The following is a 15,141-nucleotide window of genomic DNA, read 5'->3' as shown; positions in this document are numbered from 1 at the left end:
CATTTGAACTTCCTCAGTTTGCTGATTTTTCCCAGCTTCTGTCCCTCAAAATGGGAGCAAGGCTACTGGGATAAATGTGTACTGGGAAACCTGCTTGTTTTCCTTATGGACACAGCCATGGAGACTGTTTTTGGCACTTGAACTGCAAATTAATGTAGAAGTTCCTGTAGGTGCCTTATTCCAGTGGCTAAAGCGTAATGTAGAGCCAGTGCCATAAAATTCCTGAGTTCTTTTTTCCCTTCTCTTGCAGGGCCACAGGTGGTTGGGGATCTGTTCCTGGAAGTTATCAGAGCCTTTTATTCCTACTGCAAAGATGCCCTTGGTTCTGATCTCAAACTCAGCTACAACCAAAGTGGCAACATCCTGGCGAGGTACAATGGCAAGTTTTTCAACCCTGACCTGAAACTGGATCATTTATTTTAAGCCAAGTTGCTAAAATCGAGCAGTTTAAGGAAGGTTTGGGTCGGAACAAAGTGACTTCCTGTAGAGAAAATGAGATTTTTTTTCTCTGGCTTCCCCTTTTCCCCACACACAGTGGATTTCTCTTGCATTAGCAGAGGAAAAAAATAAAGTTCACTGCATGTGATGGGTGTTGAGTAACCACAGTGACATCAGCCAAGAGTCAGGGTGGTGGCACAGCTCTGCCTGGTGACTTCCAAAGCTGGATTTGCATCATCTGGGAGAAAGATGCTCCAACTCCAGCTCTTTCAGCCTGATTTAGTGTTTGATCTGAAATAATCCATGTTATTTTTTTATGATGTGTGTGCTCTCAGAATCCTCACTGACATCTGCTCCTTCTCTCCCTTGTTTTTCCCCTCAAACAGTGCAATCAAAGAGAACAAAAACGCCTCAGAAATTGTCAAAACAGTCAATTTGTTGATCACCTCCTTGAGCACGGATTTCCTCTGGGATTACATGACCAGATGTTTTGAAGATTGTTTCAGGTGTTTGTGTTTTCCAGCAATAGTGTCCTCTTAAAAAAATGCCATTCCAGAGCTGTCTGTTTGAGATAATAATGAAGCTTTTAAATTCTGGAAGGGACATAACACATGTCAGAACCAGCCAGATATATAAGCTGTGTCCTAAGATAATTTAATAATGCAAGCAGGTGAACAATTAGATGGAAATTATCAACCTGAGAACAGAAGAAATTGCTCTCTAAACGACAGCTGAAGGAGGAAAAAGGGTTGGGAGGGGAGGTGGAGAAAGATTGAAGAGAAATAAAGATACTAAATGATCTTCAGAGTCCCTTCCAAACCTAACCATTCTGTGATGCTGTGTTATCTCTTTTTAACCCTTTTTAACTCTAAGAAAGATTATACTTTAAGTAATAAGATTGTGTATAGAGATTTAACCTGAAAATTGGCAGCACTTTAACATCCCACGTGCAGTTTGAGGTGGTTTTGACAGAGTGTTTTATCCTGCTGTGTTAAAAGTCCTTTTCTCCAGAAAGCTGTTCAGTGTTTTGTGCTGGTTTTAACGAGGCTTTTTTGATTGTAACTGCAATTTTGACGTCAAAAACTCCCATAACAACATGTCTTTCTTTCACTGCAGAAACAAATCCTCAGAGATGAGATACCCTCTGGAAAATATTAGCACTCCTCCTACAATTTCAGAGCTCTGCACACTACTGGTGTTCCTTCTCGATGTGATCCCTTTGGTGAGGCCCCCTGACTTTATCCCTCAGTGATCAGTGAAGGATGAGGGTGTGATAACTGTTTTAAACACTGCTTGTTTGTTTTAGGAACTCTACTCTGAAGTGCAGACTCAGTATCTGCCCCAGATGCTCAGTTACATGGTGCAGTCTCTCCTGGAAAACATGGAATTGCTGGGTTTGCCAGAACTCACTCATGCCTTAAAGACCTGTTTTAAGGTGCTCAGCAAGGTGCAAATGCCCCCTTCCTACCTGGACATCGAGACAGGGAGTGGAAATGGGGTAGGTGTTTTGGAACTCCTCACAGGTGTTTAAAACTCTGGCATAACTTCTTTAAAATGCAAATTCTCTGAACTTAAGACCCAGATAATGACTGTTGCTCCAGTGCCTGAAGGGAGCCTACAGGAAAGATGGAGAGAGAATATTTCCAAGGGCCTGGAGTGACAGGATAAGGGGGAATGGCTTCAAACTGAAAGTAGGTTTAGATGGGATATCAGGAAGAGGGTGGGGAGGCCCTGGGATAGAATTCCCAGAGAAGCTGTGGCTGCCCCTGGATCCCTGGAAGTGTCCAAGGCCAGGTTGGACACTTGCTTGGAGCTACCTGGGCTGGTGGAAGGTGTCCCTGCCCATGGCAGGAGGTGGGAACAAAATCATCTTTAAGGTCCCTCCCAACCCAAACCTTTCTGTGATTCCATGAAATATGGAACTGCAGCAGTAAAGATTTTTTTGAAGCTTATCTCCTTTTGCTCCTTCCAGAGCAATCTGATGCCTTGTTATTCTTACTGGATGTTCAGTTCTGGCTTGTTAGAGTTATTTGTGGCACTGAAGGAGTTTAGTCTTGTCTGACACTGGGGCTGTAATCCTGCCTCTTGAGAAGAGTGTGAGCTTAATGGTTTTGGAAAAGGCACTCAGCAGCAGGGAGCAGCTCAAAATTTGAGTTGCCAAATCAAGCCCAGCTTCACAGCTGGTTAGGTCTGCAAGGCTTTCAATTAATATTTCAGTTGAACACAATGGGGTATTGTTTGTGTGCAAGAGCCCATGATAAGGAATGAGGAATAAATGGCATCAAGCAGCCACACAAGCACAGCCTGCCAGAGTTTTCCAGCAGAACAAATGTGTGCCTTTGGCTGGAAGTAATCCAGTGTTTGTGACATTGTTCTGGTGGTACATTGATTTTAAGGAAATATTCCTTTGCTAAGTACCTGTAGCCACAGATCCACTGGTGTTTGCTGAGTCCAGGCATGAGGTTTATACAAACACTTGCTGGGTTTTAAAGGCAATTAAATGGAACTGCTTAGAAATAACTGTGATCCTGTGGTTTTGTAAAAGTAGCTGGAAATTACAAATTTTAGGAAGTAGGTTGCTGTTCCCCAGCTTAAGATTCTGTTGCCAGTGCCACATTAACCACATGAACATTCCTGTTTCAGAGCCCAGTGCCAAAGGAAGATGTGGACATAACCTTGGAGACAAAGTCAGTGCTGCAGGAGGAGGAGGAGGCTCCATTCCAGCCCCTCAAGTCAGAGGACAGTGGAATTGGTCTGAGTGCCTCATCCCCAGAGCTCTCCCAGCACCTGGGGGTGCCCACAGTGACCCTGGAGAGGGATGATGTCTGGAAGAAAGGGGGGAGCATCCAGAAGACTCTGCTGTGCATCCAAGAGCTGGTTGCCAAGTTTTCCAGTAAATACATTTTTGGGGTGCAGCTCCAAGAAACGAGTAACGAGCGCGTTTCAGCAACGAGTCCCAGTGGGAAGGAGAAAAAGGAGAATGGATACAGGTTCCCTGAGAGTGCCAGCAAGAAAAAGAGTCCCTGGGATGCCAAGCAGATCACTGTGCCTCAGGTTAAACAAATGCTTTCAGACTTGTTCTCAGCCCGGGGCTCTCCCTTCAGGAGCAAGAGTTCCAGCCCTCTGCTCCCTGACCACGACTCTGGGAGTAAAAAGGAAAAGGAGGAAGAAGAGTGGGATTTGGAACAAGTGATGCTGGTCTTGGGACCCCTTAAAGGTGACTGCAAGGAAGCTTTCTCTGCAGCTTGTCACCTTCTGCTGGATTGCACCACGTTCCCAGTCTACCTGTCGGAGGAGGAGATGGAACAGTTGTATCTCTCTCTGTTTGAGGTTCCTGGTAAGAAAAGATTCCTTTCCTGGGCAACTTGAGCATTTGAAGATGGAAATAGCAGTGGGAGCTTAGGGATTTGCAAAGACACGTGACCAGGGCCAGTAAAAAACCCTTCTGGCAGGGCTGAAGTTGCCTGTGAATTAAAGACTTGCCCACCTCAGCGTGTGTGTTGTGTCCTGCAGCTGAGGCACAAGATTTACCAAGCTTTGCAAATTCACATTCCTTTGAAAGTTTCACTACAAAACTTGTAGCTGAAGGGATGAAAAGACCCTGTGGCACAGTTCAGGATTTTCAGGATGTACATCCCCCACTGTCCACATGCCATGTTTCCCCCCAAAAAAGATGTTTTAGAGGCAGATGAGCTCTAAACCATAACAAAAGCAAAACCATCTCTTTCCCAAACCCTCAGAATTCAAAGGAGTCCAATGTAACATGTAAGAATCATCTTGTATAACTGGAGGGCCTGTTCTTGGAATTCCAGCTCATTCCTCAGCTTCAGTTATTGGCCTGAAGACCAACTGACAAATAGGTTTGTAGGGAATGGAGAGGGGAGAAACTGGAAAATGGGGTTCTCTTCCTCACCTCACTACCCATTTCTGCTGCCTTCCTTAACCAAGTGGTGATATTCCCATCATCTCCATGGGTCAACTGTTCTGCTTGGCATGGACATGGCAGACTTGGCATTATTCCCTCAGGAGAGGCAGATGGCTTGACTGGATGTCAGCCATCCCAGTTCCCTGTGTGCTTGGTGGGTTCTGGAATGACACACCTCCATGCTGCTGGAAAAACATCCCTGGATCAGCAGCCCTCTGGAGCTGGCTGTGACAATGGCAGCTGGAAAACAGCAGCTCTGACCACTAGTTGTGAATAAATGTAAACTGGAAAGCAGAAAGCCACTAGTTATGTGGGTTGCTGGGGTCCTGCAAGAGCTTTCTGCTGGGAGAAGTAGGGAAAACATGGAGAGGTTGTGGACTCCCCATCCCTGGAAGTGTCCAAGGCCAGGTTGGACAGGGCTTGGAGCAACCTGGGCTACTGGAAGGTGTCCCTGCCCATGGCAGGGGATTGGAACAAGCTGATCTTTAAGGTCCCTTCCAACCCAAACTAAGATTGTATGAAATACTGATGATGTGTCCAGTTCTGGGCCCTCAGCTCAGGAAGGACATGGAGGGGCTGGAGCAGGTCCAGAGGAGAGCAACGAGGCTGGGGAAGGGACTGGAGCACAAGTGCTGTGAGGAGAGGCTGAGGGAGCTGGGGGGGCTCAGCCTGGAGAAGAGGAGGCTCAGGGGAGACCTCCTCACTCTCTGCAACTCCCTGACAGGAGGGGGGAGCCAGGGGGGGTTGGTCTCTTTTCCCAGGCAACCATCAGCAAGACAAGAGGGCTGGGTCTGCAGCTGTGCCAGGGGAGGTTTAGGTTGGATATTAGGAAGAATTTCTTTGCAGAGAGGGTGCTCAGCCATTGGAATGGGCTGCCCAGGGAAGGGGTGGATTCTCCATCCCTGGAGGTGTTTAAGGACAGACTGGATGTGGCATCAGTGCCATGGGCTGGGAACCACGGCGGGGTTGGATCAAGGGTTGGACTTGATGATCTCAGAGGTCCCTTCCAACCCAGCTGGTTCTGTGATTCTATGTTAGCACAATACTTGGATTTAGGAAGTCATTTTTGTCTCTTTTGTCCTGTGACCTTGCTTGGAGAATTCTTGGGAACGTGCCCCCGACCTGGAGATTATTCCAACCCTTTGTCTCCCTTCCCTTCCGAGGAGGTTGTGATCCCAGCTTCCCTCTGTGGCTGAGGTCCCTGATGACCATCTGCTGCTGTGTGAATGACTGCTACGTCCAGAACGTGTCCATCTTCACCCTGCTGGAGGTGATCAACCACTCCCAGTCCCTGGCTCTGGTCATCGAGGACAGGATGAAGCGCTACAAAGTGTCCAGCCACAACCCCTTCCTGGGCAAGCTGCAGATGGTCACCCTCCCTCCCATCGCTCCTGGAGTCCTGAAGATGATCTCTGAGAAAACAGATTTCTACCAGGTTGTCCTTTTTCCTCTCCTTTTTTTCCTACCCTGAACCTCTGGCTCACAGAATTCCACGATTCTCAGACAAATTGGAAATCTGTATTGGTAACATTTGGGGTGTTTATGCAATGGAAAGCTTGGAAGTCAGGAAAGAAATGAGGATGATGAGGATTATTATTATTATTATTATGTTTATTTGTTTCTTTTTCCCTAGAGAGTAGCCTGTGTGCTCTGGAACCAGCTGAACAAGGAGACTCGGGAGCACCACATTCCCTGTGTGGAACTGTTCTACAGGCTGCACTGCCTGGCCCCATCAGCAAATATCTGTGAGGACATCATCTGCCATGCTCTGCTGGACAGGGATAAAGTGAGTCCTGAATCCTCTGAAGCCCCTTCATCACTGCTGAGTTGTTCCAGTGCTTCCCAAATTCCCTTCCACCCCCTGTCTTCATTCCCATCATCCCTCTGTCCTCACAGATTCTGTCCATGCCTTTACAATTCCCTGGGATTTATTCATCATGTGGCTACTTCTGAACTTAATCCATGGATACAAACTCTGTCAGTCCGTGCTGGAGCTTTCTTAGTTTCAGCCCAAATCCTGCAGTATCTAAAACCTTGTCATTTTTGTCAGTATTTCCACCAGTAAGTGTAAAATCACTTTATTTTTGGATTGATTTTATAAGCTTCATACTCCAACAAAAGACTTTAATACCTTGTAAATGTTTGTCATCATCACATTGACCCCCTGTCCACCTTAGTGTTTGGTTCTCAGATTAAGCTGTATTTTAAAGTGAGCCAGTTATTAATTCCTTTCCTTAATGACAGAGCAGTTCTTTAACAGCTGCCAGTACATTTTTGAGAAGTGCCTTGCACAATAAAACCCAACCCAGCCCCTTTGCTGTCGTTTTCCTGTATCTTTGCAATTTTGAGGCTTGAGAACATTTGGAAATCTTTTAAAAGCTTCCAAACAAAAAGCCCCACAACCACCCCTGCCTGATACACCAATGTCCTCCCAGCTGTCACCCAACTTTTAAACCTCCCTAACACCAAACCAAGACTAAAATGTCCATGCACAGGAGTCCTGAAGGACATTTTTGGTGTACCTGGCACATCTTTTTATGCTCCAGAAACGCTGTGGCTGTTGGGTTTCCACTGTGCATTCACAGATATATGGAAGGAAATGATCCTTAAGGTCCTCCCAACCCAAATCAGTCTGTGATTCCATGATTCTAAATCTGTGTCTGTCTCGTTTTCCTTGCCAAGGGGACAAGGCTGGAGGCCCTGTTCAGGTTCTCTGTCATGTGGCATCTGACCAGAGAGATCCAAGGCAGCAGAGTGACTTCTCACAACCGCTCCTTTGACAGGTATTTCCCATTTCCACTGGCTTGGAACTGCATTTATATTTAATTACATCGTGCATTTATATCATTGCAATTATATATTTAATTATTTCACGCTTTAGTCTCTTCTTTTCTGATGTGGGGAAGAGGCCTCTGGAGAGAGAGAGAGAGTAAACAATGAGCAAAAGGAAGATCTTCCACTTCCTGGCACTGTTCCCTTTGCAGAGCACTCCAAGTGCAGGGAGTGGTTTCTTGGATGAAGGAAGGTGCTGGAAAAATAGAAAGAGCTTCATTTGTGAAGAGTAGTTTGCAAACAAGGTCCTGCATAGCAGATATTTTTTTTTTTTGTCTTGGGGTGGGTTAGGTTTGTCTTCCAAAGGAAAACAGCACCGGCTACTTGTGGGAAAAGTCAGGGGAAAAAAAGTAGGAAAAAAAAAATCTCATTTTAGTTTTGCCTATTTTAGTATTTGCAAGACCTTTGTGTAAAACGAGACAAAAGGAAAATAGCACCAGCCACTTATGGAAAAAGTAGGGGAAAAAATGATCTTATTTTAGTTTTGCTTCCTCTTTACGAGACCTTTGTGTAAAATGAGACTCCTTCTAAATAAATATGGGGAAGATGTAAAATGAGACTCCTCCTAAATAAATATGGGGAAGAACTTTGAAATCTGCTGCTCCTGCAGAGTGTGAGGAAATGTGTGGCCTCATTCCTACAAATCCATGTGTTCCTGAGCTCAGCCCAGGAGGATGTGCATGACCCAGCTGTTGGAAGCAGACGTGATCCATTGGCTGGTGCTTCCTTGACCGTGCTCCCTGTGTGTTCCCGGGATTTTGCTGGATGCATTAACCCTTTTGGGGGGGGTCTCAGCTGTCTCTGTTGTGGTTTCTCCCCTCAGGTCCCTGTTTGTGGTCCTGGACAGCCTGAACTGCTCCGACGGTGCCATCGGAGCCGCGGCGCAGGGTTGGCTCATCCGGGCTCTGTCCCTCAACGACGTGGCCCGGATCCTGGAGCCAATCCTGCTGCTCCTGCTGCATCCCAGGACACAGCGCACCTCCATCCACTACATCAAACAGAAACACTCAGCAGGTAAAGCTGCTCTTGGATCAGACTGAATTCCTGAGGGGAGTCTCCGAAACGCGATGGCATCCTGCTCCCCTCAGTTGTTTTCCATCAGATCCGTGGATTCCTCCTCGTCCAAGTCCCTACAGTGGTGCCTGAAGCAGGGTTCAGGAGTAGCTCGTGCTGGTTGAAGGCCTAAATGATCATTTTTGTTATGGGGTCTGTTGGTTTGGATTGCTCCCTGCTTTGCTCCGGGATCTCATCCCACACTCCTCCTTGCCATTCCCAGATGATCCACACTGCATGTCCACTGTTTTCAGGATCCCTTCTTGAGCAAAACTAGGTCTGCAACCAAAAGAAATCCAGAAGCAGTTTGGTGACTGTGTCAGTCCAGGAACTGTTCCATGGGGAGGATGGACAGGCAGGTCTTACTCTCTCCATCCAGTCTTGCCCCAGGTTTCTTTATTCCAAATACTTTTTGTCCATGATTCCCTCAGCATGACATTAAAACAATCAGCCAAGTTGTGAGGAATATTTTGCTTGTGTGGGCACACCCCACCTGATGTTTCTGAGTTCTGGAAATTAAAATACCTGTGTCCAAAGATCTGCCCTGATGCAAGAGCAGAGCTGAGATGGAAAAGCAAAGAGAGATGTTTGGAGTTGAAGATGATTTCCAGCCACCCAGGAATTTGGGAAGATTTAGGAATGTGGCAGGGCAGAACATGCCAAGTTCTGGGGCCTCGTGGCAAGAGAGGCATGGAGGGGCTGGAGCGTGTGCAGGGAAGGGAACGGACCTGGGAAGGGGCTGGAGCAGCAGGAGGGGCTGAGGGAGCTGGGGGGGCTCAGCCTGGAGAAAAGGAGGCTCAGGGGGGACCTTCTGGCTCTGCAACCCCCTGACAGGAGGGGGGAGCTGGGGTTGGGTCGGGCTCTGCTGCCAGGGAACAAGGGACAGGAGAGGGAGCAGCCTCCAGCTGTGCCAGGGGAGGCTCAGGTTGGACACTGGGAGGAATTTCTCCACAGAAAAGGTTGTCAAGCATGGGAAGGGGCTGCCCAGGCAGGTGGTGGAGTCCCCATGCCTGGAAGTGTTCAAAAAACATATGGATATGGCACTTGAGAATGTGGTTTAGTGGTGAATTGGATGATGATTGGACTCGAGGGTCTTAAAGGTCTTCTCCAACTTTAACAATTCCATGATTTGGCTCAAGTAGCCAAGGTGGTTTCCTGGAGCAGAGCAGGAGGGCTGTGCAGAAGCAGCTGGAAGTTCTGTGTAAAGGAACTTCCATGTCACCTGTCTCAAGACTCTTAGCAGGCTGTCAGTCTGCAGCAGTGCTTTCCTGTCTGGATTGGCAAATACCTGGATGTCACCCATTTATAGCATCCACAGGGACCTGTTTATGAGATGCTACAGAAACACAGAGCTTGTTCCACAGCATTTAATCAAGGAGAACATTAGCTCTTTAATTAATTAATTAATTGATTGATTGAGCTTCTCGTTTCCCTCCTGATCTCCTGATTTAATGTTCAGGAAGCACAGAAAAAGGCAATTGTCACATCCAGGGAGTCACAGCCTAAGAGAACCAGCACGTGCTTTATGTTTGGATCCTGTTCTCTCTGCTTACAGCAGGTTAGAGCTGCTCTACCACTTTAAAAAAGAAATAATTCCTGCCTTAACCTATTTTTTACCCCACTCCTCACAATTAATACGAGGCTAGAGCAGAGTAGATTTGTAACCTTTTTTTTTCTTGCAATGGTTTATTCAATATAAAGCACCTTGTGTTGACCAGATGACCTTTAAACATCCCTTCCAACCCAAACTGTGATATGATTTTATGTGTGGAAAAGACAATTATGTGCTCTTTTTGACCCAAAAAAATGTGTTTTTTTCAGACTTTATCCATGATTGGCTTTGCAAGAAAAAGGCCCCTGTGAAAGAGTCTGCCATCTCCGAGAGCAATTCCGAGGAAAACCTTCCACTGAGCCAGTTTACTACTGTGGATAGAGAGGCAATTTGGGCAGAAGTGGAAAAAGATCCAGAGTTAAAACCTGAGAATGATGGACCCTGTAATCCCATCATGTCCCAGGAAGCAGATGGTGACCAAGACAACAGCGAGCACACGGAGTCCGCGGACACCAGCACGGGCCACGACAGTGAGAACACATCCTCCTTCTCTCCCTCTCTGGAGCTGCAGGAGGTGAGCAACGAGGACAATGACAGAGAGGCCCCAAATCCCGGGAATGTGCTCAACTCCCTCCTGTCCGACAGCTCCAAATCCAGCGCGGCGCTGAACCTGGTGCGCGCCGACTCCGAGAGGACTCAGGCCTCGGAGTCCCTGTCGAGCGACGAAGAGGTGGACCTGGAGCTGCAGGAAATCACCCATTCCAGGCTGCTGAAGCAGCAGAAGGAAAAGCAGGAGATGGTGGAGGCTCTGTTCAAGCACATGCTGCTGTACCTGCAGCCCTACGACTCCAGGAGGGTGCTCTACGCCTTCTCCGTGCTGGAGGCCGTGCTCAAAACCAACCCCAAGGAATTCATCGAGGCCGTGGCCAGCACCAGCATGGACACCAGCTCCACAGCACATCTGAACCTCATCTACAACCTCCTGGCTCGCCACCAGGAAGCTCTCGTAGGGCAGAGTTTTTATGGGAAGCTCCAGCCCCAGTCCCCGACCGTGTGTCCCCATTCCCTGCTGATAGAGCTGCTCACCTACCTCTGCCTCAGCTTCCTGCGCTCCTACTACCCCTGCTGCCTCAAGGTCACCCACAGGGACCTCCTGGGCAACAGGGACGTGCAGGTGAAGAGCGTGGAGGTGCTGATCCGGGTGGTGGCCCAGCTGGCCACCGTGGCCAAGGCGGCGGAGAGCAGGAACGTGGAGTTCATCCGCAACTTGCTGGGGAGGTGCAAAGTGCAGGAGTTCGTCCTGCTGTCCCTGTCGGCCTCCATGTACGTCAGTCAGAAACGCTACGAGCTGCTCCTGGCGGACGGGGCCGGCCGTAGTGCCGAGGAGGAGCTCTGGGAAGAGAGCCTGATCAACTTTGGCCACGACCAGATCTGGAGCGAACACCCGCTGCAGATCGAGCTGCTGAAGCTCCTGCAGGTGCTGATTGTCTTGGAGCACCACCTCGGACAGACCCCCGAGGAGCAGGAGAACCAGCCAGACCTCTCCAAGGAGTGGCAGCAGGCTCTCAACTTCCAGCAGGCCATTGGTGCCATGCAATATGTCTATCCACATCCCATCACTTCCCAGGGGTTGTTTGTCTCCGCCGTGGTTCGGGGTTTGCAGCCGGAGTATGGCTATGGGATGCATCCCACTTGGGTGGGCTTGGTCACCTCTTCCCTACCCTATTTTGGGAAGTCCTTGGGCTGGACTGTGGCACCATTCGTGGTACAGATCTGTAAAAACCTGGATGAGCTTGTCAAGCAGTATGAAAACGAAGCTGTGAAGGCATCTGCCAAAACATCTGCCAGGTAAGAGTCAGCAGGGTGGGGTTTGTTGTGCAGAGCAGTGAGTGTGCAGGAACTCCGTGGTTTAGCACTGTGGCTCCCACAGTCTGATCCCCAAATCCTGCTGCACCTGTCCCTGGAGCCCAGGGGAGCTGGAGACAGGATTGTTGCAGCAGTTGGAGGAAGAGAGGAAAGAGAACCAGCAGCCTGTCCCCCTCTACCTTCCATCCAAGAAAAGAAGTTCCCAGTTTTGACAAGACTGAGGATTTTGGAGGACTAATTTAGGAGAGACACCCTGGAGAAGAAAAAGAGAGGCTGTTCAGAACAGGCAGTAAGTGAAAGGAGTAGGGAAAAGTAATTGAATGCTGAAGATTTATAGTCAGGTGGATAATAAAATTCTAAAAGGTCTCAACAACAAAATGGGGTTGTCCAAGAATAGTCTGGGAATCCTTTGTTTTGATATTCCTGTCTGGTCACTCCAGTTTTAACTGTTGAATAGAAACAAGAATGGAATTTTTAATCAAGGAAATAGCCCTTGGCCTGTTAACCTGTTTGGGTTTTTAATCCTCCTCCAAAGCTTAACTTCCAAGAGAGAAAATGTGACACCTGATTACCCACTAACCCTTCTGGAAGGTCTGACAACCATTGGTCACTTCTGCCTTCTGGACCATCCTAGTCCAACAAAAAAGGTAAGTTTTAATGCCCACCACTCACCTGAGAACTCAGCTCCAGGTCAGCAGAGTCCACATCCCTTTTTCCTCAGGGGTGAACAGAGGTAGCAAACCACTTATACAAAAAGATAACCTTAAAGAAACTTCACAGCACACCCCAAAAATTGAACCAAAACAAAGTTTAAGGATAGAGGATGAACCTAATTTTATTTGAAGCCAGAAAATTAATTTTAAGTAGATGTTCTTGGTGATGCAAATATTAGTCCTGTGTAGTTTCTCTGCTCTGTCATTAACAAACCCTTCTATTTTCTTTTGAGTTGATAACATGTTGGTGTGTTCTCTACAATTTTTAGCCTCTGTGGTGCATAATATGATGTATTTTAATATCCATATTTTGTTGTTTTTTTTTTCTAGTCATGTTTAGCTGAACCTGCAAACCTGAGGAATGCCAGGAATGCCATCCTGGAAGAACTGCCTCGAATTATCAACACCATGTCCCTGCTTTGGAGTGTCATCAAGAGGGAAGACTCTCAAAAAAGACCAACTGACTTTTTTGGAACAACCAAAGGCTCTTCTTCAGTCTACTTTAAAGCAACCAAAGTAGGAGTCCTTTTAAGCTGCCCTGTGTCTCATCCTCCTCATCAGTGCATTTTACAGAGTTCTTTTATTTTGTGTTTTCTGAATATCTTGAGAGGGTCTTTGCCTTACAAAGGATGGCATTGACAGTTAGTTATTCTTCCCTCCCCTCTGCAGACATTAAGAATGAAAATATTGGACTTCCTGAATCCACTGACAGCCCAACTTGGAATCCAGTTGATGGCAGCAATTGCAGCAGTTTGGAACAGCAAGAAACCTCACAGGAGTCAAAGTAAAACCAAGGTGAAACTCAAGAAAGGCACCCTTAGTTTTCCAGTGTAAAGGCAAATGTTATATTTGTATGATCAGTTCTAAACTCTGGGTTTGTTTCTTGATTCTTTGGGGTTTTTTTACAAGTGACTGAAAAATCTGAAGTGTTCTTATTTATAAAAAGCATCAGGACTACAATTAAACCTAAATAAATAATCAAATAAAGGACAGTGTAGCAGTTTAAGTCTAGAAGTAACAGGCAGTTTTTTCTTCAACACTGAATTGCAATCTTAGGATTGCAGTTTGACAATTATGGTTTCAAAACTGTGAATCAAATTCCATTTCCAGAGAAAGGCCAGAGCTGCAGTGTTCTCTGGAACTGAACATTTATTCTGATCAGAACCTCTTTCTTTTCATTTTAGCATAATCAAACTGTTCTTTTTATGAAAAAGTTGTTTTCATAAGGTGTTGGAAGAAGACCTGTATATGGCCAAGGGATCTGTGTTTGATTTAACCTCTGTAATGTACATTTTGTATAAGTTTTGGTGTTTGGGTAGTCACACAAAGAGCTGGTTTGTGTGGCCCAGGAGTCTGAGGGGTTTGTCTTTTGCTTTGTCTTGTTTTGTCAGATCCTTCCAGTGGCCAGTGCATCTCAGCTTATTCTCGTGGACTTAATTTGTGCCCTTAACACACTGAAAATTGACACTATTTTACATCTTATCAAAGAGGTGGTCAAGAAACCAGCACAGATCAAGGGTGAAGAGGTAACCACAGAGATAATTCCATTTTTTCATATATTCTCTCCTGGATCTTTCCCAGTGTGTCTGCTCAGCATTGTTAGAAGGTTTCTCTTTTAAGTGTGGGATTCTCTTTTGCTCCTGAATAAGTTTTGTTTTCCAGAATGTAGATTTCTGTGTTTTGATCCCTCAGTGTAAGAAAGTTCTTCAGAACATCACTATTGAGCAGATCATGACAGGGCAAGGGGGAGTGGTTTTAAACTGCCAGAGGGCAGGGTTGGATGGGATATTGGGAAGGAATTCTTCCCTGTGAGGGTGGGGAGGGTCTGGGATAGAATTCCCAGAGAAGCTGTGGCTGCCCCTGGATCCCTGGAAGTGTCCAAGGCCAGGTTGGACAGGGCTTGGAGCAACCTGGGCTAGTGAAAGGTGTCCCTGCCCATGGCAAGAAGCTGGAACTGGATGATCTTTAATATCCTTTTCAACCCAAACCAGTCTGTGATTCCAATATTTTCCTGGAGAAGTTGCTGGGAATGAAAAGGTGTGGGGGCCTCCAGTGCAGGGGACGGTGACATTTTTGTGCAGCTGCTGCACATTTATGACTCAGGGATGCATTTCTGTCCTGAACTGCTCTACAGATACTTTGGTCACCTCTTGGAGTACAAGTGGCTTCACTTGAAGGGTGTGGTAACCACTGAACACAAGCATTGCACAGCCTGGACCTTCTTTTTCTTTCTGATGGCAAATAATTCTGGTGTTGCTTTTTCCTTTTTCAGAAATCTTCTCTGGTGGATATCCCAATGCTGCAGTTCAGCTATGCTTTCATTCAAAGGTCAGTCAGATGTTATAAAGGAGAATTTTTGTGTTTGACTCTAGTCAGGAGAACACTCTGCATCACTGTTTCTGCTTTACTTTGATCTTCATGTCCCAGTGTCACAGAACACCTTTGTGCAGGAAATGTGCTGTCCCTTCATTGTTGCCACACAGACATGGAGTACCAGGGCTGGGATGTTCTGTTCCATTGCTCTGTTGATTGTGCAGCCTGAAAACCTCATTTCATGCTCATGGAGCAACTTCAGGCATCTCATGAGCAAGACTGGGCTGCATCCAAAAAAGTGTGGGCAGGAGGTGAGGGGGGGATTGTGCCCCTCGGGTGAGACCCCCCTGCAGAGCTGCTCCAGCCCTGGGGAACAGCCCAGCAAGGACATGGAGCTGCTGGAGAGAGGCCAGAGCAGGAACCAAGAGGATCCCAGGGCTGGAGCAGCT

The 15,141-nt window shown here is 47.0% G+C and overlaps 1 protein-coding gene across 1 annotated transcript in view; it reads left to right on the top strand.

Annotated features, from left to right (window-relative positions):
- Positions 1-15,141, top strand: part of DOP1B (DOP1 leucine zipper like protein B) — a 46,316-nt gene that overhangs the window by 18,988 nt on the left and 12,187 nt on the right. Inside the window, exons 10-24 of the mRNA XM_029964947.1 lie at positions 251-371; positions 825-944; positions 1,555-1,660; positions 1,745-1,936; positions 3,082-3,775; positions 5,527-5,798; positions 5,997-6,149; positions 7,046-7,146; positions 8,019-8,209; positions 10,070-11,648; positions 12,202-12,313; positions 12,710-12,895; positions 13,049-13,174; positions 13,771-13,905; positions 14,652-14,707. Coding sequence (XP_029820807.1) covers positions 251-371; positions 825-944; positions 1,555-1,660; positions 1,745-1,936; positions 3,082-3,775; positions 5,527-5,798; positions 5,997-6,149; positions 7,046-7,146; positions 8,019-8,209; positions 10,070-11,648; positions 12,202-12,313; positions 12,710-12,895; positions 13,049-13,174; positions 13,771-13,905; positions 14,652-14,707 — 4,144 coding nt within the window. The remainder of the gene's footprint in view (positions 1-250; positions 372-824; positions 945-1,554; positions 1,661-1,744; positions 1,937-3,081; positions 3,776-5,526; positions 5,799-5,996; positions 6,150-7,045; positions 7,147-8,018; positions 8,210-10,069; positions 11,649-12,201; positions 12,314-12,709; positions 12,896-13,048; positions 13,175-13,770; positions 13,906-14,651; positions 14,708-15,141) is intronic.

This window comes from Manacus vitellinus, unplaced genomic scaffold (assembly GCF_001715985.3).
Source record: "Manacus vitellinus isolate BGI_N305 unplaced genomic scaffold, ASM171598v3 scaffold_86_pilon, whole genome shotgun sequence".
Taxonomy (NCBI): domain Eukaryota; kingdom Metazoa; phylum Chordata; class Aves; order Passeriformes; family Pipridae; genus Manacus; species Manacus vitellinus.
This window is presented reverse-complemented; position numbering and strand designations above follow the sequence as displayed.